Here is a 27,209-nt window from a genome sequence, read left to right on the forward strand (position 1 = left end):
GCAAGCCTTCTGGCATTTCACAGTTTACAACTCACCTTGCCCACACATGAAGGTATATCATAAACCTGAAACTCTCCATAATATTTCATGTATTTGATGAAGCTAATCCACAATAGCTTATGCCAGAGTAAATTTATTAAATGGATGACAATAGGCAACTAGCCATGAGCACTGCAGAGAAGAGCTTTATTTGATACATATACAGATAAGCCTAGCCATAATAGCCATAATAACTTAGAGCTGCTCACTAATAATACTTTGAAAGATTTAGGATCAGATCTTGGTCTTGATCCAAAGAATTATTCTGTTCCATGAGCCTCAAGGAAATCACAGCCTGTACTAATAGCACCTCAATTTCACTTGGCAGAGCTCCTTGGCAAGAAAGGAGAATTTCATAAGTAGCCTGTGACATGGCATAGGGATCTGTCATTTAGAGAAAACAGAAAAATTCACTATATATATCCACAAAGCAAGCTTGCTTTACATTCACGTATAACTTGAAAAATTATAAGGTGCTTCAAGTGAATAGTACATGCTTATTTAACATCACTATTAGAAATAGGGAAAAATGAGAAGTGTTTTAAAAATCTTTTTGAAAATGCAAAAAATGTCACTATAGGTTGAGTTTCGTCATCTTTATTTTAAAAAGGTTAATTTCAGGACTAACCTGTTTGGGTAGATCAGCATTCAAGGTGTGAGCAGACATTCTAGTTTTGCTATGCCTCCTATAAATAAAGAATATGCTATAAGTACCTGAGAAGTTACCTGAGAAATAATCCAAGCACTTGCTGGCTCAGAAAAAGAGCAACTTAATAACAATACTGTCTCAATTTTGAAACAAAGACAGTAAAGTAAGCCAGAAGTCTTCAACCAAACTTCAGCAAAGATAGGAGAAAAGTACCAGAAGAGGGATAAGAGCCATGAACTAAGATTACAGCAAGAAATTCCTCAAATGCATTTCCCAAAGGCAAAAGTGAGGCTAAACATCAAGCAAACATGACTGTATCGGAGAGCAAGAGTTCTACGTACTGAGACATCTCAGTCAACAACATAAAAACGTGCTCCAGCCTTGACATATGCACTTAAGATCAGTGTATTCATGGTTCAACAGAATGGGGAAATGACCCAGTAAGACTTTTGTTTTCTGCAAGTATAGCCATCAACTCTAAGCACTTACTTTTTTATACAGATAAAAGTCCAGCTCAGTCTATCCCTTAGCAAGTATCACCATTTCCATTGCTTGTGAGTGTTGTCTGGTTTAGGAAAGGTTGCACACTGAAATGACTAAGATTGGCTCCTTTCTTGCCAAGGCAAGGTGCCACCACTGCACAGCTTGCCTCTCATACTGAAGGCTTTCTGTTTTCCTTCCTGTTTATCTCAGACTAGGAATTGCAATGCTTGCTATTTCAGCCCAGGAAAATGTATATTGTTCTTGGAAGGTCTTAGTACACAATCTTAACCACTACTGCTTCTCCTCACACCTTTTCTTTTTGTATATGCACTTCAAGCCTTGGAAAGAATCCTTTCCATAGTGTTGAAAACAACTTTTAGGCCTGGAATCCAACTTTGCCAAGAATGTTCCCATCTAGGCATAACTTGGTGACAACTGGTTTACCACTTTGTTTATCTGTTAACACATCTATATGTTCAGCCGATTCCCCCAAAATCAACTTGTGCATTTGAATCTCTGTAACCTTTAATAAATTTGTCCTTGCAGTTTTAGCTTCTTCTACATTGTCAAGTGTGGATATCTATGAATGGAAGTAATCTACTTTGATATAGATGAACCATTTGTCTGAAAATTCCTTACAATGGTTGTGTACGTCTCACCAGAACAAGTATGGGTTCATTCACAGGTCTAACAAGAACAAATCAATTAACACTCTTCACCAGCTATATACACTTAAAATTATATAAACTTATAACATATAAAATTAAGTTTAAAAAGCAGCAATTCTTTGGCAATATGCTATTCCTTAGCCTAAATTACTTCACAAAGTAGTTGCAACCATTAGTGAATGTGTGCCATAAAGATTAACAGTAGTAAGCAGATGAGCCTCAGAACATTGTTATCATGTATCAGTGGATTTACCATGAGAAACAACCCTTTATTAAAAATAAGAATTGTAAGCTGGTCAAGGTGTAGAATATGCACATCTAAATTTTCATACTAACATTTAACATACTATGATTTACAGATACATTTACTATAACTAGCCCACTCTGACAGTCAGGGTCCATGGCCAGGATGTGGGCAGCCAGAGACAAGATGACATGAGACCAGAGGATCAGAGGCACCAGGACAAGGGCAACAGAACTTCAAGAAAAACAAAGTCCAAAAGCAGGGCTTAATGGAAAGTCCAAATCATAGTCATGGTACAGGCCAAGGTCAGCAACCAGAAGAACGCATGAAGGCAGAACAAGGATATGGTCAGGAACAAGCCAAGGATCAAGAACCAGGAGGACAAACAGAAGTGCAGATACCTTGAATAGGATAACAGGGTGGGAGACATGGCATGATACACAACAGCAAGGTACACAAAATAACCGGAACCAGATGCAGCAAGGGTCAGGAAAGACTGCAGTAAGCCCTGAGTTAGCGAAGCAACACAGTGAGGCAAGATCACGGGCAAGACAAGAAATAGGTCAGGCAAGAGGCGGGCATAGCAACAAACAGGTAAACCTGTGTTGTGAGGGAACATGGTAAAGCAGGGAACACAGCAAGAGCCAGAAGCAGGTACTACAGCAAACAGGAGGACCTATATTACTGAGGCCAGTTCTGGAGGGAAGAGTTTGCTTTTATATAGTTCTTTCCCCAGGACTCCCAACTAGTGCTCATCAGTAGACTGAGAGCTTCAGCAAGACCTGGGATTGATCCTGCAAATGGTGGTGACAGCTCTGGTACTGGCCATCAACACAGCCCAGATCCTGACACTGTCCTCCTTAGGCTGCATTCAAATGATGCACTAGGCCACTCTGTGAATAAGCTGTGGTGAGTTCACTGTTTGCAGAACAACCCATGGTGCATCTGATAGAGTAATGGGGAGGTGAACTGAATTGTCTTTCAGCCAGTATCACAGTGTCCTTCATGGCAGAAGCCATCTTGTCTCCCCCTCCCCATTTTGATTGCTACTCTTTTTTATCCACTACCAAATTTGGTTTCATTTTAGAGTCTCAAAAGCACACAGTTCTTTTTATTTTTTATAATTGTGTACGTGTACTTTCTTAAAAAAAAATCAGTCTCTAGGAGGTATATGGGTGCACACCTACAGCTTTCTGATATATGTAGTTTTGCCTAGTTGATGTTCTTGTAACAGTGTACAAATTACTGTATACAAGTTTTTGCTTGCCAGTGTCCATTTCTGTTACCAACTATACTTTGCTCCCTTTCACAGTGATCATTGCTTCAAAGTGCCACTTGGGCATCAGTACAGAGGCTGTTACTAGCAGTGACAGACAAAATAGTAAAGAGCAGCTTGTAACCTGTATCAGCCCTCACAACCAGTCTCCCAGCTTTGGATGACATGACAATCTATCATGAGTCAAATCAACTCTGGAACAAGCTTGGTGGCTTATTGCCCCAAAATAGGCCACTCTGTGAGAAACAGTCTGAGTTCAGATAACACAACAATTTACTGTGACTTGCTGCCCATGGAGAGTTGTGTGTTGTGCAAACCCAGTCTTAAGGAGGGAGTTCAACAACTGGAATGCTGCCACAGAAAAGGCTGTGTCCCATGTCCCCATAACACACCTCTTTTCCAAGGTGAATCCACAAGGATGTGAATGCTTCCTTGAGAGAGGGAGTGGTGCCAGTCTCTAACAGAGGCTCTAATTAAGCCATTCCTGAAAAAGCCTAACCTGCACCCAGAGGATGTTCATAACTGTAGGCCAGTAGCCAACATCCCCTTCCTGGGCAAGGTGCTTGAATGGGTGGTGGCTGAACAGCTCCAGGCACCCTTGAATGAAACAGCTTATCTAGATGCATTTCAGGCAGGCTCCAGGCATGGTTTTGGAACAGAAAAAAATACTTAAAGTTTTTATATGCCGACCAATACTAAAGTCTCTGGAAGGCTTACAAAAAACCAAAAAAAAAAAAAAAATCCCTTGGTCAGCCTGTGGGATGACCTCTGCTGGGATAAAGACAAGGGGAGCGTGACCCTGTTGATTCTCCTGGACCTCTCAGCAGCTTTTGATGGCATCAAGCAAAGTATCCTAGGCTAGCAGGACTAGAAGTAGGAGGCACTATATTGCAGTGGTTCTGCTACTACTTGACTAGTCAATTCCAGAAGTTGTGTTGAGGGATTATTGCTCTGTGCCATGGCAGTAATGGCATGGGGTAGCACAGAGTTCTATTTTTATCCCCTATGCTATTTAACATCTATATGAAACTGCTGGGGGAGGATACCAGAAATATAGGATGAGCTACCACCAATATGCAGATGACACTCACTCTTTTTCATCAAAACCAGATATGGCAGTGTCCTCTCTGAATTAGTATCTGAGCATAGTAATGGACTGAATGAGGGCCAACAAACTGAGGCTCAGTCCAGACAAGATGGAGATGCTGTTAGCTGGTGGTTAGTCTGTCCAGTTGGGTGATATTCAACCTGTTCTGGATGGGGTCACACCCCCACAAAGGACAAAATTCCTAGTTTGGGGGTACTCCTGGACCCAGAGTTGTTGCTTGAAACACAAGTGGACAAGTGCACATAGCATCACTTATCAGCTTAAGCTGATATACCAACTACAGAGAGCCTAGCAACAGTTATGCATGCTCTGATAACCTCTTGTCTGAATTACTACAATGCGCTGCATATGTGGCTGCCTTTGAAAATAATCCAGAAACTTCAACTGATCCAAAAACAGGGCAGCAAAAACATTAATGAATGCATTACACCAGTCCTCTTCCAGCTGCACTGGCTGCTGGTTAAAGTCCAGGTCCAATTCAAAGTGCTAGTGCTAACATTCAAAGCCCCAAACAGCTTGCAGCCAGGTTATCTGAAGACCTGCCTCCTCCCCCATCTGGACCCTGAATTCATCTTCGCGGGTCCTTCTCTGAGAGCCCCTGCCAAAGGAAGTGAAGCACATGACTGCCAGGAGGAGGGCCTTTCTGGTTGAGACACACTGGTTTTGGAATGAACTCCCTGAAGATGTGTGCCGGCCTCCTATTTTGTATTCTTTTCAGCATCAGGTGAAGACTTTTTCACTGTTCCAGTATTTTAACAGTTTAACTTTTAAACTTTGTTTTTATCTGTGCTCCATTTTATTCCATACTTCTATGCTTCTATGCTAAATCCTTGCAATTGCTATTGTGGTTTCATTCACTTAATGTTTGTGCATGTCTTTTTAGTGTTCATCTAATATTACCTATTGTTAACCATCCAGAGAGCCTTGTTTATCAGGACATCTAAAAATAAACCAACCAACCAACCAAGGTCTCTGAAATCACATGTAAGTAAGCTGTCTTTCAGCTATTTTGGTCCCAAAACTGTATTGGGCATTAAAGGGTATAACTTTGTCAGACCAGAGGGCTACATGGAGATTCTGATGGGGTTATAGTGACCAGACATGTGCACATGCAGAGAAACACATACTAGCATGCACACAATTTGCACTCATACACACATTTCTATTACCATACGACACTGATAATGATGTGCAGCACAGAGAAGCTCCAGCCCCTCTAGATAACACAACACAAGCAAATCTGGGAAATAAAGAAGTCTAACTTTGAAGCAGAGCAGCAGCAACAACAAAAACAAAAAATAGTTCTATGTTCTTTTAGAAAAAAACAAGACCTTTGATTGGCATAGGAGTGACATCTAAAATGTGAGCAAAATTTCATTATTGTGGAACATACTAAGAAAGACACAAGATAGCCTATAGAAGTAAAATAAAATATTGTATAGCTTGTTACCTTTCATATGGAATTTTTTTCAACCCACTTTCTTTAACATAATCCACCAATTGTTTTTGTGTACGCCCACTGCAAAGCAAGAAATAACAATGTTACCAAAAATCTCATGAAAAGTACACACAGTTCTGGGCTGTGAGCAAACAGTGTTTGTACTTTGAAGAACAACGTCTTAAATCTTTAATTTTAAAGGAATTACTTGAAAAGCTTTTCTTGATTTCATTTTCTTGATGCAAAATGAATTGGGTCATATCATACCTGTATCTGAAAGATGAACCTCTACTGAAGAAGACTGGTTTTGACTTTGGTTTTGGCTGATCAAACAGCCTGAAGAAAGTATGATACTCAACACATATTTTCCAGAAATTCTTGCACTCATCTCTACTTCCCAAAAGAAACTCCAGTGTATCCTGGTATGAACCCTAGAATTGAAACAGAATGGGGTTCAAACATACCTTCCATGTAGCATATATAACCCCAATATTCAGTGCAGGTCTGTAAAATTTGTTCTACAGCACCCATTAACTCACTGGCTAGAGGGAACTGAGCATTTTAAAACAGGTTTTCTGAAAGGCAACTAATCCCCCACTCCTATTTCTTCCTTAAAATATGAGAGCCTGTTTGGACCAGTATGAATTATTGCTGAACAAAAATGTTAGCATAATATTTACACAGAGAATGATTAATACATATACTGAACACAGGTGATTGTGAAATAAATGGTATGACTCCATCTTTCAAGTACATTTGCAGCACTTACATACAAGCCACAATTATTTTTACTATAGGGTCCCAGGAAGCATTCTTACTGTCAACATTGACTGGGAATGGCTGTCCAAGCCCTACCTGAAAATGCCAGGGACTGAACCTTGGGGTTTCTACATATATAGCATGTGCTCTGTCATTTAGCTATAGCCCTTTCTCATACATAATTATATTAGACATTTGTGGCACAATTATAGCTGTTACGTGCGTGAGGGGGAACAAACACTCTTCCAATTTATAAAACATTTCTGCATTTGGTTGTCTAGAGGTTCTTCTTACTAGGTGGCCATTTACAAAGCTTGGCTTGCAACGAACATGACAAAACCTTTGAAATAAACTTTCATCTTATTCAGTGGTATAGGGTTAGGGTTATGGCAACCTATTTCTATTTTTATTATAGAAAATTTTTTTCTATATTTATTGTACTTTTTATTGTACTGTGGTCCTGTAAAATGCCCAGAGAGCTTTGACTGCTGGGTGGTACAGATGTTACAGAAATCAAACAAGGAAAGAAACAAATTTTTGAAGAAAGATCTAATATAAGTTCTAAAGGATGAAGTTATTAAAAAGCTAAGTACCAAAACTATGTAACACATTTAACATAAAGATAGAGTTGTGCCTGAAGAAGAAAATAACATTTCCCTGTATCTTCCTCTTATGGTAAGTTACCATCAGAATGGGAAGATACAAATACCCTAAAAACAGCACAAAATAAATATTAAAACACAAATCTAACTTACTTTTCCCTATAATCAAGCTGACTGTTATGCTTATCTGATTCTGCATTTTTTTCTCATTCCAAATGTTCCCTTCTCATGTTGATTGTGTCCAATAATTTTATATTGTATAGATTAAATAGTATGGTATTTAATGACATGTTCTTTAACTAACATAAGCCAGTGTGGTGTAGCGGTTAAGAGTGTGGGACTGGAATTCAGGAGTTTCTGGTTTTAGTCCCCACTCAGCCATCAAGCTCACTGGATGACTTTCAGTCACTCACAGTATCTCAGCCCAACTACCTCACACAGAAGGAGAATTATGTAAGCTGCCCTGAGTTCCTTGGAAGGAAAAGAAACTGGAATAGAAAATTAATAACCAATACAATACAATCTGAACTAGACATCTCTTATTAACATGAAAAACTGTAGAGTCTGGGGAATAACTAGTTCACATGCAGAAAACTACATTTCAGTGTAAAAATATGGAAGAACTGTTATGGAAGTACTTACATGAACCTCTGGGTGAAGTTTGATAAGGAATCTTTTTCTCTTAAAACTTATTTTTCGGATTTTGGACCAGTTGAAAGTATTAATTTTTGTATTACCCTATATTGAAGACAAAGCAAAAAGTTGAGGAAAAGTACGTAATATATGTGATCTGAATAAAGAACATATAAATATACTATCAATATAATAATACTATCAAAACTATTCCTGTTCTTTGGATCAAAGTTGCAGACAAGTCTTGGTTAAGTCACTCAGGAACCCACCCAGCCCACTTCTGCCACAGCAACAGCACAGTCCAAAGGAAAACTCAGTCTACAGATACTGAACAACTAAATCAAAGATGGACAATGTGTAGCCAGGATATCCTCTATAATGCAGCAGAACCAATAGTAAAATTGCTCTATGCTACTCTTTCAACTAAGTAACTTTGCTTTCAGAAGTACATTTCCCTGCTGCTGTTTCTTCTCTTCCCCCATATTCCTCTGGGTTTGGAGTTTCCACTTAGGCCTTCACCACTGAGTGTTACACTGATATCTTTCTCTGGGTTGGAAAGACTGCAGCAGCAAGGAATAGGTGTTGCCTTTCATTCAGGAGCAATTAGCACGTGCCCTAGGGCAGGCATAGGGCTAAACTTGTATTTGGGATTTTAAAAAGGTCTTCTATCAGTGTAAATACAGTTTCTCGTATTAAATATTTCTTTCCTACCTGGAATACCAGAACACCCATATGTGAAACAGCCAGGTTAATTTTTGTCCCTTCACGGTCAGATGCCAAATGAAATCTCATGCCATACATCTCCAATTTCCGGGCTATTTCAAGCACCTGAAAATCTGATTCGGCGGGAGTTTGGCCCCTAGAGCAATCAGAACAAACTGAAGCTGTTAACGGATTAGCAACATTAAAAAACTATGTTTTTAAAACTGATTTTTAAGTTTAAAAACTTACAGTCTAACAAGGTCAGTAAGTATATATCCATGAAAATAGACACTGAACCATGTAGTCACACAGCACTTGACTGTGCTGGAGCAAAGGAAAAACTTGTTCAAAGTTGAGCACAAGGCAATCTATTTATTTTGAGGATCTATAGCCTGCCCTTCAATCAAATAATTCTCAAGGCAACTTAAAAAAACCCTCTCACAACTCACACAGAAATACTATCAAAGAGCCCTTAATCTGGTTGGTGGACTGGACCAGAACATGCTGCCCCTCAGATCTGCAGTCCTAGGGCAAGTGTAACGGAAACTGAGTGTTGTTAGTGTGTGTGTGTGTGTGTGTGTGTGTGTGTGAGAGAGAGAGAGAGAGAGAGAGAGAGAGAGGGAGGGAGGGAGGGAGGGAGGGAGGGGGGGGGGACTCGCAGCAGCTGCTCCTTCTCTAACTGATGCATGGAACCAGGCTGGTCTCCCCATCATTGTCACATTCCCCTCCAGGAAGCAGAGGGTGAAAAACTTCCAGCAGCCCTTGTTCCCCTCACCAATGACAGGTGACAGGATATACTTTGTCCCTGCTTTTCGGTCTTTGAAGAATAAATTATAAAATGGAGAGGAGGACTACCATGTGAGCTTCTTTGGGTTCCTTGCAAAAAGGAACAAAGCCAAGGCATAAATTCAATGGATTAACTGCAACAATGCTATTTTTAAATGAGAGAGAAATGCATTTCATTGCTGATTTTTTGTCAGAAATAACTAACAGTATTTTAAAAATCTGATTTAAATTCTAAAATCTGGTTTATTCAATTTTCTTTTAACCACCCAGAGACAAACTAGTACTTGATAGCTCCAGGGGCACCCTATTATACTGTATGAATCTCAGTCTGGCCGTTCTACAGCCTCAAGGTCTACTTGTCAACTGAGAAAAATATTTTTATAGTCTAACCTACCCATCATTTGCAGTTAACTGATGCCATGCTGAACACTGTTGTGCTTTGCTGACAGAATCATCCCACCTTAGTTCTAATCGTTCACATGCATCAGAATCCTTTGCAAGTTCCAAGAGCTATCAGCTAACACCTCAGTGATAAGTTATTACCAAGTAAGTCCTGAGGTTGCACACAGTGCCTCCAAACTGTGGTTCTTCTTGGTACTGTGCCTGTCTGAACCACAGCTACTATAGATCCTTATTGCCTTCCCAATGAGTCCAAGCTCCTAATAGGGTCTCCTGCTTTATTTTCAATCTTGCTCCATGATTAATTTAAAACTAGAATCAGACACTTTCAAATTTCTTCCTGTAGCATGGAAAGAGGGGAAGAGAGAACACAATCTGGAAGCTCACACATAGAACACTGGGGTTACTCCATTATATTGGAATACAGCAACAATATGGCTATTAATAGCAGTTTTCTAGGTAGCATACTTATTACAGGTAAAAATTGCCAAATTTTCTATTCTATTTTGATGACAAGAAGGAATCACTGCCCAAAAACAAAGCAGTGCTTTCAATTAACAATTCTTGCATGTTCAGAAGATGCTTAATTTCTGAAGCAGAGAAAAACGGGAATTACATCAAGTGGCCTACTGTATGCAAACAACTGTTTATAAGTGTAAGGCAGTTTTGGAGTAATTATCATCAGGTGTTTTCAGTTGCCTAATCCTCACAGACTGGCTTGAAAACAATCTGGTCTAATTTTGTTATCTGCTAAGCAGATAAATCTGCTTAGCCATGCTACAATCCAATGGACTGCCAATTTACAGAATTTTCTGAAGGAGAAAAATATCCCTGCAATCGATTTCAATCCTATGTTCTTTAATGAGTTCTATTCCTGTACAGACATTAAAGGATATGCAGTATATATTGCAGTATAAAGCCAATACTTAGGGTCAAAGTGGTGCAATGACCTCATTATCATGACATGATAATTCACTGTGGGTGGCTAGCTACTGTAGGTTATTGTGTCATTCAAACCCAGTCCACTTTTCACAAATGCTTCCGCAATTTCAGAAGCCCTCTGCCCACTATCAGTCCAAAACTCTGGCATGATTTGGCCTTCTCTGGGCTAGAAGAGGAAGAAACAGATGAGAGGAGAGAAAATGACAGAAGGGTGGCCCCGCTTTGGCATGTAGCTGCTGACATACACACAGAAAGGTTCACAACCCAGTCTTACTGAATGGGGATTGCTTATTGTGAGCAAACACCCAATAGCAATTGTGAAGTTGCAAGACAAATTTAAAATAGGCTTGAGATGAATCATAAATTTCCCATACTTAAACAGGTATGAAGGGATTGGTTACTCAAAATGTGCAAGCTAATTTGGTTTCTTGTCAAAATATAGTGCATGCTCTGCTCCATGGCTTGCCCAGTTGTTCAAGAAGTTGTCCATTATTGTTTTCCCCATATTACCTGGAGTGATAAATATGTGGAAGCGCTAAAACTGAGATGTATTGTAGTCAACTTCTGTTAGAGACTGGTTCCATCAAGTAGTTCCATGACAGATCTTTCAAAATACATTCACAACAGAATGAATGAGGATGCAGACCAAACCACAGAGTACACCTGGTTGTTATATGGATTATATAATCAAAAAGCGCACAGACACATTTACACATTGCGAAGGGAGAGAAGACCCATCGCATGGTATCTCTTTCAGTCAGTGTGATGGTTAATGTGTTAGACTAGGATCCAGGAAATTGGGATTCTAGTCCCCACTCAGCCACACAGCTTGGTGCATGACTTTGAGCTGCAGACTCTCACCCCAATCTACCTTGTTGTTGTGAGGATAAAATGGGACTACGCAAGCCACGCAGAGTTCTAAATGCAGTGTCTCCCTCCATGTGTTGCAGTAAGAAGCAGATTCTACGTGTTTGTTGAAAGGAGCAGGTTCTACATGTATAAGTTCCTCCATGATGTGGAACAGTGCTCTCATTAGCAGGAAAGCGTACACGGGGAAAGCAGCAACAACACGTGGGAGGCAATAACACAGGGCCAGCAGATGCAATCCTATATAGGTATGTTTGCATGGAGAAAAAGACATGAAAGGACTGGAGAGATGAAACATTTGATGCAAGGACATTTTCTTGTATACGCATGTGCACACATGAATGCAGCAACCCTCACAGAGTTACTATTTCCCCTCCAGCTTCTGCTTGTCCCAAGTCTCCACCCTGGTCAGTCCATTTGTCAATCAGCCAGGCCTTACATTTGCCAGAACTTTTTTAGTTTTGTCTTCAAAATCCAGATGTAATATATATTGGACAACCTTCCCAAGCCTCACATTTCTTCCCATTTTAAATGGATGCTGGAAAAAAGATTTTCTACTGATGAAAAAATCTTATTATGTCATTTTTGAGGGCAAAACATGATCAGAAGCATGGAAGTCCTAAAAGCAATATTTTAAAACCATGTGTCAACTAAGTGTTCTGAAATATGGCCAGATTACACCAATCATCCATTTATTCATGGCAAACTTAACGCGAAGACAGTCTTGTTTTTATGACCCATAACACACAAATTAGCCCAGTTTAACACCAGCAAGGAAAAAATCCTTCTATCATTCCTGCAAAGGCAATTTTGCAATAAAATAAGGCACCGTCTTGAATAATAGACACCAAACATTTTTTCTTACTTACATGTGTTTCCTGTGAAATTCAAGTATTTTGCCTTGTAGCCTTTCCTGATGAGGAAAGTATTGGTTGTTTTTAAGGTGCTCTCGGTCCCCTGATTCATCAAAATCCCCAATTTCCGCTGTGACACATAGACAAATTAAAAGAATAGTTATTACATATTGCAGTTATTTCCACAGACCTTGCAAAAAAAAATCCTTAAAATTATCATACATATCAAAATTATCTATTGACTTCCCCTATCAAAAACTCACAGTGGCTTTTCTTAAGGGAAGGGACTATTTACAGTCTTGTGCAATAGATATTTTTCATAATTCAGAACCTTCTATCTGACAAATCTTCTCGTAGTTTCAGTTTACAAAGATAATCTATTTTCCAATGTCACTGGTTTATTCAATTTTCTGAATGGATGTCTTCCTACTACTTCGTGTTTTCTAACCGCTCAAGATTTGTAGATCTTCAAAGTATGTTCTAGTGAGCTATGCAAAATATGCAAAGTATGTTCTAGTGAGATATGCAAAATATAAACATATTGAAATATGTAATTTACATTAAGTGGTTGATATAATTGATATATTTGCATTAACCCCACAGAGGTGAACCAGATGCCTATGAAAAGTTCAAAATATCACTCAATTACTCCAGCATATGGTACTGAGAATGACACGAATTTAGCCATCAGTCATCTCCAGACTCCATCATTTTATAGCTAAAGTTAGGGGTTTTTTTTTGCTCCAGTGTATATATCACTGAGCACTTGTCTATATTAAACTGCATTTGCCATCATTCCTCCTACTTGGGAATATACATTTACAGCTCTTTGCTGCCCCTCTTTATTTCATTTATTTTAAATTATTTGATGCTATCAGCAAACTTGGTCATGCCACTGCTCAACCCTAACTCTAGATCATTTATTAACAAGTTTAAAAGCAGTGGCCCCAAAACAGGTAGTCATAAGACCGCACTGTTTACATCCCTCCATAGTGAGAAATGTCCATTCAAGTCCTACTCTTTTCTTTCTATGCTTTAATCAGTTGCCAATCTGTAAGAGGATCTCTCCTCTTAACCATGACTGTGAAGTCTGCTCAGGTGTCCTTGGTGAGGGACTTTGTTTAAAGCTTTTTTGAAAGTCCAAGAATGTCCAGTATTGCTAAACCACTTTAGAAAAATGACCACAATGCTGTTAAATTCAATACAAACAGCATTTATGCCCAATATGTGTAACACAACATGATTTAACTTTTTCTTATAGAGAAACTTCCAAAATTTATTTATTAAGCACTTTTGCATACTGTTTTATAGCCACATGGCTCCCTAGATGATTTACATAATAAAAAACCAAGAACATAAAGCATCATAAGTAACACAACTGAACACAATTAATTAAAACCATGATATCAATAACAAATAACATAACATCAGAGCAGGAACACCAATTAATAGTTTAACAACAGATTGGAATGATCTTAAATGTCACAATTAGGAATACTAAAATTTGCATTAAAATATAATTAAAATCAAATTCCAAGTAAAATCATCAACAAATAAAATACTCCTTGAATAACAGTGCCTTAGTCTGGCGCCAGAATATGTATAAGAACAGCACTTGATGAATACCTCTGGGAAGTCAATTCCACAGGTGGGGTGCCACAACTGAGAAGGCCCTGCCTTGGGTAGCCATCCTCCTAGCTTCCTTTAGAGATGGCTCCCATGTGAGGAGTTAATTAAAAACAAGATGAAGGAAAGAATAATAAATAAATATTTTCAGCATGTATGGTGATTGTTTGATTATTAATACTAAAAATTTAAAGGAAATATATTTACTTATGTAAAGTTTAGTTGCTTTTTAGGACAATGGCAGCACAAAGCCACATAGAATCACGAGAAAATACAAGCAACAAAATTTAAAATTGCCACATGAACAAAGAAACATAGTGTGAATCAAAAGTCACAGAGTGCCAGATCCGGTGAATAAGGACACATTGTAATGTTTTTATTTGACAGAAATTGCTGTACCAGAAGCAATGTGTGTTTTGAATTGATTCAGAAAGTGGTTAGAATGATGGGATAAGTGTGTTTGAAGTGAGGGGGGTATTCTGAGGGGGATTAATGGCAATGTGTCTTTTAGTGGTTTTTTCTTTTTTTAATTTAAGCATTCACCATATTTTTTGATCACGCCTTGTATATAACCAAAAACAAAACAAACAAAACAAAACAGCACTGAAAATGCATGAACATGCATGAACATGCATGCACTAAAAACATGAGATGACTTGGGTGTACAACAGATGACGTTTACGCTGCAACTCATTTTTTCACTTCACTTGCAGTTCGGACATAGAAGCATTCAAACTTTGGAGCAATTTTATCTCGACTCCAGCATTCAACCTCTAGATCATTCAAAGTTAGATCTATGAGGCACCGCTGTATATAGAAAAGAACAAGCCTCACAAGAATTGGCATACCTTCTGGAAAGGGAAGGTATGCCTCTTCAACAATCTAAGGTATTTGGAGAGTATTTATAAACATACAAACAGAGGTCACCTAACACTAAACATTACATATAAAAAGCTTCTGACAAAGCCCCTTACCAAAAACTTAGCAGTGTATAATCATATAATAATCAAACACCAGGTTTGTGTTTGCTTGACAAGGAACAAAAATATTTCTTATTATGTATTATTTATTAAATTTCTATATTGCCCAATAGCAGATTTCTGGGCAGTTTACAAAAATCTAATTACTTCTGCCATGAACCAAAAAACATTTCTGCATATGTTGTTACCAAATGAAGAGCCAGTGTGGTGTAGTGGTTAAGAGCATGGGACTGGGACTGGATCTGGGTTCTAGTCCCCGCTCAGCCATGGAGCCAACTGGGTGACTTTGGGCCAGTCACAGACCCTCAGCCCAACCTACCTCACAGGGCTGTTGTTGTGGGGATAAGATGGAGGAGGAGAATGATTTAAGCTGCCTTGAGCCCCTTGTAGGAAAAAGGCTGAATATAAATCGAAGGAAGCAGAAAAAAAAAAAAGCAAAGTGCCTAGTGCCTAACATACATGTTATGGGCAACTAATGCACTAGCAGAAACAGAGGGCTGGGACCCAACTAACCACTCTGCCTACAGACAGAGATTCCACCCATGAAAGTAATATTCCAGAAATACAGTAGGTCTTCTGTGAGACAAGCTCTTCTTTTGAACTAACATAGTCAGTTATTCAATTTATACACTGACAGTAAATATGGATATTAAATTGATATGCATGCACGCACTGACAAAACCGGAGAATGCTCTGAATCATGTGTAGTTAGACTGTGCCAATGTATTTTGCAGTATCTCTAAAGTACTGAAATTTAATCAAATTACAATGAGCAACTTTAAATACTAACACTGCAGAAGGTGAGATATGAGAAGTGCAGCTGTGTTATCATTGCAGGTAAGCCGTTCCTCTGCTAGGTCTCTCTTGATTTGCAATGCAAACAGATACCTAAAAGGGAACAAATGTTAGTATCGTGTTCTGTTAAAGGAACTATGGTAAATTCTCCCCTCCTCACCTTGGCTTTCCCTCTGTTTAAGCTTCCCTCCCCTCCACAGATGGCAAAGGGTCTTTCATGATCCCCATTTTGGCAACCATGAGAAGTTCCTCCAGGAGGACCCAATGATATCTTTAAAAATGCTTTGCACTCCTTAATTTTCCCAAATATTTGTGAAAAGTTACTGCTTTTTATTTCTTTTATTGCCACTCTTGCAAAATTACAGCCTACTGCAGTTACATGGGAATGGCAGTGGAGACATATGGGAGTTCTTAGTGCTTATTTAAAAAATGTTTAAAGGCCAATAAAGGGAAAGGAGTGTGTGTGTGTGTGTGTGTGTGCACGCGCTTTTTTGCGAAAGCATTTAGTTAAGCACAAAGAACTCCATCTTTAACAATGCAGGTTTCCCCACTGACAGATGAGGTCATCCGTCAAACTAGATTTAGTTTGTAAAGGGAGCCTTGCTTAGTATTGCGTGTTCTCAGCTCATCAGCATCCTGGAAACAAGTGCAAACTGGATGGGATAAGGGGAAGATAAGAGGTTCCCCACAAAACACAGGTTTTTGCAGGGAAGGGGGTGTTTGAGGATCTACCCTATTTGTCTTATGTTCTCTAAAGTGAGTTTTAGAAGAGGCTACAAGGTTCCTTTTTGGGCAGGGACATAGAGAGCAGCAGGAGCATAGCCAGCTTGCTTTGTTTGACCCACAATAGGTTGTCACTTCATCTGAATCCAGGCAACACATCCCACTGTGGATCCAGTCCAACTACAAGTGATCTACTTGGCAGGAGTGACAAAATTCCTTGCCATTCAAGCCCAGTGGCTAATGGTCTACATGGTTGCCAGCCACCCTCAATGGGACCTCTCCCCAATCCAGGCAGAGCTTCCACTGTGGATGCAGTGTCAAGTTTAGAGAAGGAGGGGGTAATATCTGGACCAGTTGAGAATATCAGTATTCTCAGAATCAGGATGATTCAGCTTAGCTTGGCCTTCTACTGTCTGGTGAACAGAAGAGGAGAAAGACTTCAGATTGATACAGCTAATCTCAGATAGGAGACTCAACCTTGGCAGAGACACCTACTAATCACTCAGGGATAGTCATCTGTACAGACAGCAAGAGAGGGGCTTGCTGTCTGTTGCCAGGGGTGTCTGTACCATACGAGTATGTCAGCAAGAGGGCAGGGCAGAAATGCTCAACTCAGTGTAGTTACAGGTTGAGGGGACAGTTTCCCTGCCTGCATCCAAGACTGAACAATATATAAACCAAGGAAGTTTCTCAGTGGCTTTGCAGGAGACAAAAGAATGCCAGCTGGAAAAGCTTCTAAGCATCTGTGAATTTATGGGCATTGATTGGCACAGCATCCAGGAATTCTGAGTTCAGGATTGATGGACTGTATATTTCAAGAGACACAAGGGGCTCCAAACCAACCTGGAATTGCAGACTGTGACTGCCTATGGCTCAGCTGAGGACTCAAAGAAGGAGTTATTCCAATAAACAGCTTCTAAGATACTTCCTGAGGTGTTTCCTAAATACTAGAACACAACACCCCAAAATGGTCAAGGAATACTTGAGGGTGGTTGTCAGAGGCTTCCCTGTTCCTTTCCTAGCTCTTTTGGGGTTGCCAGGGTATGAAGGAGCTCGAATCACTTCAACCTGTCAAAGTCAATCTGACAGCAAGCTAGAGTGATGCTAATTCCCCAGCTCCCTACATGCCTTATTAGGCAAGCTGTAATAGCAACACATTACAGCCCTTGGCTGTCCTACTCCACTGCCCCCACATTCCCTTTTGGGCATACTGTGAAACAGAGATCATTTTGGCTGGTTAGGCAGCCAACTCAATGAAGCAAACCCTGATCCCCCAGCTCATACTGGGGAGTGGAGACTACTTCAGGGAACTGGATAGCAGCTAGTCAAGAGAAGCGATCCCCACTTTCCATTGTTGCAAGTCCTTTTGAGCTTGCTGCAGCAGCAGCTAGTGGAGGCAGACCTTCTCCTCCCACAGTATCCCCTGAGATACCCATAAAATGACATGGGGTAAAAAAAATGGGAGAAGGTAGGTAAGGACCCACAATGTAATGAACTTTCTGTCAGGCATACTGTGGGCCCTGGGGCATGGCTTATGCTACTGTATGGTTTGTCTTGTTATGGTAATACTGTTCAGTGACAGCTATTTACTACGACCACATCACTTCACTGGTTATTCTAGGCATATAGGATTACTAGGTACAGGCCAGGGAAAATTTCACCTACACCAAGACATTTAACTGTCTAGTGGGCAAAGAGAGTTAGGGCTATGCCTAATGAAGCTTTTGCACATGTTGCATAATCTGTTATCAATATGGCTCAATGAAGGTGAGGTGCAGTTACAGCTACCACAACCCTTTCAACTTACTAGTTTCTCCACAACCTGCTTACAACCTTCCACTGCAGGAAACACAACACAAATACTTCATGATAAGCAATATATTTATATTAAAAGCTTTCAATATTTTAATGATTTTGTGATAATATGTAGCAGGAATAGGGAGTTTCCAGACCCAAGTTTTTGCTCGCCTACATCTCCCCTTTATCTTTGACCAACAACATTCCTGCTGACAGAATAACGTTCCCCATCTCTGCTATCCCTCTCTCCAGACACCATCCTACACAAGAATGTTTCATGGAAGTGGAAGGTCATCTCCCTTCCACAGAGCACCATAGAATCTGCAAATTTCCCAATTTTTCTTGCTTTGAAAGAAATAAGACATAATCCAATAATTCTAATACACCAAGAGTTCCCCTGAATCCAGTAGCCATACACAGTAGTAACTTAGGAAAGGAGGAAGCAAATAAAGACAGAAGCAAATCAAAGTGAGGAAGCAGCAGCAACTGAAAGCCACTAAGTTTAGCTGTGAAGAAAAGCTGGCACGCACAGAGATACATTAATGGAAAGGTATGTGCAAATAGACTGAGGCAGACAATACTAAAAATATAAGCATCATAGCTTGACAGAAACATAGACGCTTGGAGATGAGTATACCTACAAAAGCACGTGTCAGTTCTTAAGAAAGAATCAGAAGAAAACATTTCCTAGATAACTTATGTTCAAAATTTGCACAGAAGGCTACATTACCAAACAGAGACACAGCAAGATAAATTGGGAGTAGGGGAGAAATCAGACTAACTGTTCTGGAATTGTTGAGACAATATCTAGTATATTAAAACATAAAAGTAACACAGGAAATTGTGCCTTGCTACCCTAAGAAGTCTAGAATTCATAAGCTATGAAAATCTTATGCATATTTGCTCAGTAGCAGTATATTCAGTGATACTTACTCCCATTTAAATATCTACAGGATGACAGCCTGAATTTTTCTCCCAGGAAAATAACTACACAAAGCTACTTAAACATGTTATTTTTCTTCTTATAAGAATTTCTAAAAATTGATGTTTTGACCATTTGTGTGTTCTTGGCACATCAATTGTCTTTGCATGCAGCTGAAGAAGCCTCACTGCTACTAAATTAGATTAGGGGAAACCTAATTTCATTTAAATTAACCTAAAAAATTAGAACTCAACTCAAACAAAAAATGAACCTTCCAGTTCTCCAGATTTTAAATGTATCTGCTAACCCTTCTCACTTTTTTGTCTTTTTGTTGTAAATCATTAAGAAGTTAATACTGAGATAATTTACCTGGTATACTCCTCTTGCAACTGACCAGGATCAGGAGGAAAGAACTTGACAGCTAGACGAAGCATTGCATTCTTTGGTCCTGTGCAAAAATGTAAACCAATATATTCTATTACCATCTACTGTTAAAGTTTAAATACACAAACTAAAACATAATTGCCACATCTCAAAGTGATGTCATGAGAAGTAGGCATTTACGTTGTCAGTGGATTGCAGCTGACCTCATGGATGTACTTACAGCATCTTCCATGGTGTTGCCAGAAGCCAGGAGACCTTTCTATGAAATGCTTGTGATCTAGATCCTTGAATTTAACTTGTTCATCAAGTGAACAACAGGACCAGTACACAATATTTCAAGATATCCCTTGTCTATTACCAGATTGCCTGGCTTTTTCCTTGTGGGAGGATCAAACCTTTATGCAAAAGTAGCATCCAGCACATGAGAAGTCAACAAAGCTCCAGAAAGTTGAATAGGAAGGCTTTACTACTGAACTGTGTGAAGAAGCAAAGAAAATCTAGCCTGTCATGGCAATAACAATCATACTGTCATGCAGGAAACTGATAAGACATGCAGACCCAGCATGTTCAAAAAACAGTCTTCCTTATTCTTAGAGCCAGATTACTCAGTAGCTGCACTCCTAACCACTGTGATCAGGAACAGATTGGTTAAAGTATATTCATGTGCATACAAGGGAGGGAGGAAGAGAGGACAGGGAAAAGAGAGAAGAGATGTGTGTGCCATCTATAGTGTTTTGCTATAAATACTATAAAGTCCCCCCCCCAAAAAAAGGTTTGGGGAATACAAAGTAACAGGGGACATAGGTTTCTGAATCTGCCATAATGCTGCTCTAGCAGGAAAATGCTAAATGAAAGATAGGATTCTCAAACTTTTCAAAAAAATTAGAATGGAATTCTGGACAAAAGAAATCTGTTTATATGTTATCAAACTTTAGCAATATTCAGATATTGGCTCAGCAACCATTAAAACCACAGACCACAGCAATTGCTTACTTTATGCTAATGAATGCCAATATTTGAATGAACTAAAGGCAAATCTTAGTGTTCTTCATACAATCTAGATTTTTAAAATATGAGACTTTTATGAATATACTATCTGAGTAATTTATAAGAAAACAAAATAATTTCCCTTGACACATGACTAAACATGAGAGCAATGCTTAGTAACTGCTGCCAGAACACCATTCGCCTACAACCAGAATGCAAGACAGCATGAATTAATTAGTTGTAATATCACAGCCTATAATATTATGAAACAGAAACTAGTATTTAACAATGTTTTCTGCCCACCCCTGCCCTTATTATTGTGGAGTCACTTTTATATAATTTTAAGTTTTTATCCATTAACACAGCTGTGTAAAATGTGGGCTGCAGAACAGAAAAAGTGCTATATAAAAGTCACTACATTATCTAATTTTAACTAGCTCCAGCATCTTTTCATGTGAATGAAAAGCTCTCATCTGGAATGGATAATACCAAACCACACAACTCTGGCAGCCTAAGAAAACATTATCCACATACTTTCTATTTCTCATTGTTTTGGCATCTCTTTACATAATATCAAAACTCCACATGAGATACATAGGGTTTGAATACTTCATGCTTCCTACAGGGGGGCAAATTTATCAATTTTTAAGTAATATTGCTCACTGATAATTCAGGAATTACCAATCTCAAAAGGAAATCCCAAAGAACCTATTAAAGCAATGAAATCATTTTACAAATTAGATCACCATAATAGTGGGTCCCTACAATGAATGAACCAGGGGTTTCTTCCTATTTTATAGCCAGATATTATATACAACTAAGTGAAAATTACTCCTATGCTATAACTAAGAAAATGAATCATGAATAGGGCCTAAAAAACCAGAAGTATTATTGTGAGTCAGAATAACTGCAACTGAAGTGAACAGGTTCACAACATACTAAGCCACCCTGTAAATAAGCCAAAGTTCATGGGCAACTTGCAGAACAATCCACAGTGCATCCGAGAGACTGATGACTAGGCTCACATGAGATGTTCTCCTCCTCTTATCCACTTGGTTTTCCTGCTAGCATCCCAATGTCCTTCATAGTGGAGTCCATATTCTCCCCATTCCTGCTCCAATTACTTTCCTTTTCATTTGCTGCTGTTTTTTTCCCCAAAGTCTCAAAACTGGAACGGTAGTCATATTCAGTTCTTTGCACATAGAAATGTGTGCAAATATAGTCAGAATTTTTTTTCAATTTGTCCATCATTCAAGGTTGTGGAAATGCATACTTACAACTTTCAGGCACATATGTATTCTTGCCAGCTGGATGTCCTTGTGAGTTTCAACTGCATTTGGTAACATGGATGGAAACTGACAAGACTACACATAGGCTTGCTTCCGTATTTGCCCTCCTGCCCCTTGAGATCGGCAGCAGAGGCCCTCCACTGGGAGAGACATCAGGAAGCAAAGTACCCGGAGGTGGGCTTTCTCTGCGGTGGTGCCCCATCTGTGGAATGCGCTCCCCAGAGAGGTCCACCTGGCACCGTCATTATTTGTTTTTCGGCGCCAGGCTAAGACCTTTTTATTCAAACAATATTTTAATAATGTTCAATACCTATAGGTTTTAATTGTGCAGCCGAGGTGTTTCCGAGTTTTAACTGTTTTTGTATTATATTTATTTATTTGTGTGAGCCGTCCTTATAGCAAGGGGACAGCACATAAAAACTTTAAATAAATAAATAGGCTCACTCACAGAGTTGCTAAACTGCCAACTGAAAATCACTGGTAACAATGAAAAAAGTAAGTTCATCAAAAGGGAGTGGTGACAAGATCCCCATTAGCTGTGTAATCCTTGGGATTTCAAATGTTGAAAAGACTGTTCTTCATGCCCTACACATTTTTGACAGCACCCCACTAGAAACATGGATGAAACCACAAAGAGCAACACAATTCTCATGATGGAATAAGTGTCCCAGGTTTGGACAAGACAAAAACCAATCAAGGGCAAAAAATCCCTAGGTAAAACCACTGGCTGTCAGTATAGCAGGTTATCCATAAACATGCCACCCTGTGAGAAACAGTCTGTGGATTCAGATATGACAAACCACCGTGGCTGGTTACCCACAATGTTTTGCCATGATGAGCAAACCCAGTCAATAGCTGTGTTTTCACCCTATGAATTTAGAGGCAATCAAGCTCATCATGATTTGTCTTCCCACTTCATCCTTCTGCAGGTATCCCAGCAGCTCCAAGGAAGCACCTATATTGGCATCCCTCTCCCCAGTGATCACAATCCCTTTTGTGATCATTGCAGCTTTTATCTTTGTATCCTTTCTTTCTCTTTAGAGATTGCTTTTTGCAATTTCTAAAGTAATAGCCACTGGCAGCCCCTTCAAAGTACCCAAGAAGCAGAGTGAAACCATTGTCACTGACATGTCATGTTTTTGTCATCTTTTTTAAATACACCTCAGGCTTGTAGAAATTTGTTCATAAGTTAGCAAAAGGGGGGGGGGAAGGTTTCAGTTTTCCAACAAAATTCTCCAGGGTGTCTGTGTGCACACATGCGTGCTGCACCTTACCACTCTTAGTGTCCCCCCCCCCCACCACATCTTTTCCATACTTTCCCAATACTCAGTGAAGTGGGCAAGTGCATGTCATTCCATTTATGAGGGAACAGAGTCTTGACAGTTGTCAAAAGGCTTCCTTTCAAACATGGCTTTTGATAGGGCTAGTCAGAGTTTTTTTGACAGGAACATACACAGCCATAAAGTCTGTATATGACCCTGTCAAAAACACTGATTAATTTTGCCCATGTCAAGGCTTCCTCCCTCCCTCCTCCTCTGCAGTTAAGCAAAGAAATTATTATTCTAATCAAAACTAGCTTCAGATTACAGATTAAAGTGCTCTGCAAAGATCAATAACAAAAAATAAAGAATTGGTTAGAATTCTTTGTCATAGAATTGGTTAATAAACGTAATGCAATCAGATTGAAAGTTGAGTCCAAGTTATTCAAGACTGATTAATTCCTTTCTCAGTAAATGGTGTCTTAAAACCAAGTCTTCAAGGCAGTTCTTAGATTTGTAATGCCAACCACTTGGAACCACTTATTAGTTTTTGCTATTCTTCTCTTCCTTGGATCTGTCACACCCATTTCTCCCTGCTGCTCCTCCTCAGAACAGCTATGGCTTCCAAGTTTCAGGAACACCTTGACTTCCTACTCCCTTTGGCTCACAGTTCTCCACTTGAGAGAAGCTGGGGATAAATAAGCCAGAAAGTGGGCCAGGTTCACACAACATGCTAATCCACTGTGGGTTTCCATGTCATGCAACTCGGTAACAGCAACTGAGGTACCTCAAAGTTGAGAGTTTTTAGCCCATCTTATTATTTTCTTACAACTAACAAGTCATCCATTTACTGAAAAAAACCCCGATTAGTTTTCCACTGAAATATGTTAAAAACATTACAAGATGTTAGTAAATAAATATCAAGAGACTGACAGTGCAAATCTTTAAAATGGTGAATCAGATATGCAAGCAACTCACTGCCTCACTATCAGGTAACTTTATGAATACATAAGGCACTAAAACCAAAAAGCAACTGAGGAATACTGATTCAATCCTGAAACTAGCTAGATTGTACAGCCTAAGCAGCATCCATCAAATTCCATAACTATAATGCAGTATAGTTTGCAGGACATACACACAGTCAGTTCCAAGCCCAACCTTTAGACGACAAAAGAGATCCCAAATACAGACAGGAATATTCATTATCCAAGCTGCTAGTAGCTTCTGGAAACTATTAACTGGTAGGAAGTAAAGGATTAAAAGAATTAATCAGGGCAAAAGCTGGGAGCCTGAAGCATTGTAGAACAAAGAGAAGTAAAGTGGGCTGGTGAGTGTGGGAGGCTGGGCATATTTAAGCAGTTAAACAAAGTGAAATTGACTGTGGTTTACAAGGTTGAATTAAAATGGCTGCAGCCAGAAAACAAATATTGGTCTGTGGAACAAGGCTGATCTTTTACTTCACCATGGTTAAGTGCTGGATTTAATTCTTCTGCATTTTTATTTTAATTGTAACCCATTTTATTGCTGTAATAATTGTAATAAAAATGGGACACGAGTAACTGAAAGATAATTAACTCCTCCAAACTTCAGAAATGTATGGAATTAATTTGTTGAATGTTAGTGAATGGGAATTTCATTTGCAAAACTGATTTAAAATAGTTTCAGTGATATGAATATTCTCCAACCTCATAGACTGGCGTATTCACAATGAGACTGTGTAATGCATGGGGGGTTATCTTTGCCTCCTTCAATTTTCTAGAACATAATCTCTAATAATAGCATAAACAAAAGCTATATATCAACTCAAAATTTAGTTCTGGAAAGAAAGAATGTAAAAGAAGTATATAAACTTACTTCGTATTTGCTTAATGGTAGGTTTCATTGGCTCAAGCCAAACCTGAGTAACCAAAAAAAATAAAATAAATTCAAACAAGTCTTGAAATATAACTGCAGAAATATACAGAATGACATAATGAAAGAATCAACTCAACAAATGATTTCTAGTTTCAGCAAAGTGCATTTTGGATCAATCTAAGGGGGGGAACTCGCTATATGAACATTTGTGCCATGGGGTTCATGACTCAAGGAACTTACACAAACTCTCTCTTGAGCTTTCAAAGAAGTGACTGAATAAAATTTGCACAGGATAGTTATGGTACAGGGAATTCTGACAGTGCCAAAGATTAGACTGAATTTCTCTTTGGTTCTCTTTCAACTTATGAAAGCATATATTCTTGTAAGCTTCAAGAATAACTTCACAGACCTTTTTCAGCTGCTGTGAAAGCAGCTGGCATGCCACCATAGACAGTCACATACATTTTTGTTAAAAAGTACAGGCAATTTGTAGTCAACTGGAAAGCTGACTACTTTACAAAAAGCTTATAATGTCACTTAAACATGCAGATTCTTCCATCAAATATATTACAACAGGTACATAAGTGAAAATGTATTCAATACATTTCAATGGCAAGATTTTAAAAAAACCTCACATCCTACAAAATTGTATTTTTCAAAGTATGTTGCTGCAGCAGGAGATCCAATGAATCTGTACAGAGTCATTTGCATTTTTAGACATCTGTGCTTTGATTGCAGAATACTACATCCAGAGGCCATCTGATTAAAGGTGCGATTCTATACATTTGTAGACAGAAACAAGTCCTTCAACTCTCCAAATTCCCCAGCCAGTACTTCTCACCGGAGAATGCTGAGAACTGTACAACATTTCTTGTCGAAACAAGCATGGATTGTGCCCTAAGACATTAGAGTATTCACAATGAAGCTGTGTAACACGCAAGGGCTCTTGGCGTCCCTTATTAATTAACCATGTACAAATTTCATCATCCCCAGTCAGCATGCCCAATAAACACCATATTCATGCAGAGTGGGAAGTGTTTGCTTCAAATATGGAAGGAGCAGAAATGAAGCATTCAACAGAACTGAGCAGAGCTATGATTAACAGAACAACTATGCCATTTGGATGCAGCTTTTCTTCCCCTATTACAGTCAATTTTCACACTAAAGGAAAATCTGACAAAAATTTGACTGTAATAAATGTTAAAAAAGGAAATCCATTCAAAAGCTTTTACATTCAGATAGAGACATGTTACATACCCAACATGACTGCATGTTCTGGAACTCAATTCCAAAGTAGTCCGATTCAACCAAATTCAAACGATTAAATACTTCTGTCAGCAGTTTCTCACCATAACATTTTGACTGGGAAGATAAAAACAAATAGAAATATGAACTTGAGTTGATCACAACTTAAGAACCAAGATATATTAAATATTGAAAATTCAGTGATTCTTTTTCCTCTCTCCTTATTTAACAGAAAATAACAGCGACAAAAATCAGTTCACAATAGTTATTACCAAATCCACTATCACTATTTGTCACTATTGGGACATTGTTGGTCACAATGACCCAGGAATATAATTTAAAAGCAAATAGGCATTCACAAATCTTAAAAAAGGTAAAATTAAAACAAAATTAATATGAACAACAAAACAGATGCCAAACTCTTCCTAGAAATTTATGAACAACTATTACAGATTTAATATTCTGAGAAGTAAAGTTAATGGTTGGCACTGCCAATTAAGATTAGTTCTGCACATGTATCTACCAATACAATGCATGAGAAGTCTTTCTTTACATTACATGCCACATCCATGTGGCTCGCACTCCAAAAAGAAAGTAGAAGCACTTCCCTTTCTTTCCAATTTATAATGTACTGAACACTTTAGAAGCTGTGTTACTTTGAAAAGTCTTAAAGGTAAGCTCACAAACATTAAGCATCCCGCCCTACCAAAATAATACACGTCAGACAGAATATCTGGTTTCAGGGAAACCTGTAACAGTCCTCTTATTTCATGCTACTGAAAGTCATCCAAAACCTAATTTTAAATCAATCCTTCAGGAAATTATATACTGAATTAGGATTCAATACTCAAGGAAGATCTCTTAGAATCAACGATTTATTGGACTATAAACCATCTCTT

The 27,209-nt window shown here is 38.8% G+C and overlaps 1 protein-coding gene across 13 annotated transcripts in view; it reads right to left on the reverse strand.

Annotated features, from left to right (window-relative positions):
- FARP2 (FERM, ARH/RhoGEF and pleckstrin domain protein 2) overlaps positions 1 to 27,209 on the reverse strand; it is an 84,516-nt gene that overhangs the window by 35,496 nt on the left and 21,811 nt on the right. For all 13 annotated transcript variants that reach the window (XR_006414968.1, XR_006414970.1, XR_006414969.1 and 10 more), the window contains exons 3-12: positions 26,323 to 26,427; positions 25,066 to 25,108; positions 19,662 to 19,740; positions 15,846 to 15,943; positions 12,465 to 12,579; positions 8,611 to 8,758; positions 7,909 to 8,004; positions 6,173 to 6,336; positions 5,918 to 5,986; positions 668 to 725 (exon numbers count right to left, since the gene is read on the reverse strand). Coding sequence is in view for 9 of the 13 variants with exons in the window: in XM_044432662.1 (XP_044288597.1) it covers positions 668 to 725; positions 5,918 to 5,986; positions 6,173 to 6,336; positions 7,909 to 8,004; positions 8,611 to 8,758; positions 12,465 to 12,579; positions 15,846 to 15,943; positions 19,662 to 19,740; positions 25,066 to 25,108; positions 26,323 to 26,427 (975 nt within the window). In the remaining 4 variants the exon portion in view is untranslated. The remainder of the gene's footprint in view (positions 1 to 667; positions 726 to 5,917; positions 5,987 to 6,172; positions 6,337 to 7,908; positions 8,005 to 8,610; positions 8,759 to 12,464; positions 12,580 to 15,845; positions 15,944 to 19,661; positions 19,741 to 25,065; positions 25,109 to 26,322; positions 26,428 to 27,209) is intronic.

The sequence above is a fragment of the Varanus komodoensis genome, unplaced genomic scaffold, assembly GCF_004798865.1.
Source record: "Varanus komodoensis strain SLA01 unplaced genomic scaffold, ASM479886v1 scaffold25, whole genome shotgun sequence".
NCBI classification, from domain to species: domain Eukaryota; kingdom Metazoa; phylum Chordata; class Lepidosauria; order Squamata; family Varanidae; genus Varanus; species Varanus komodoensis.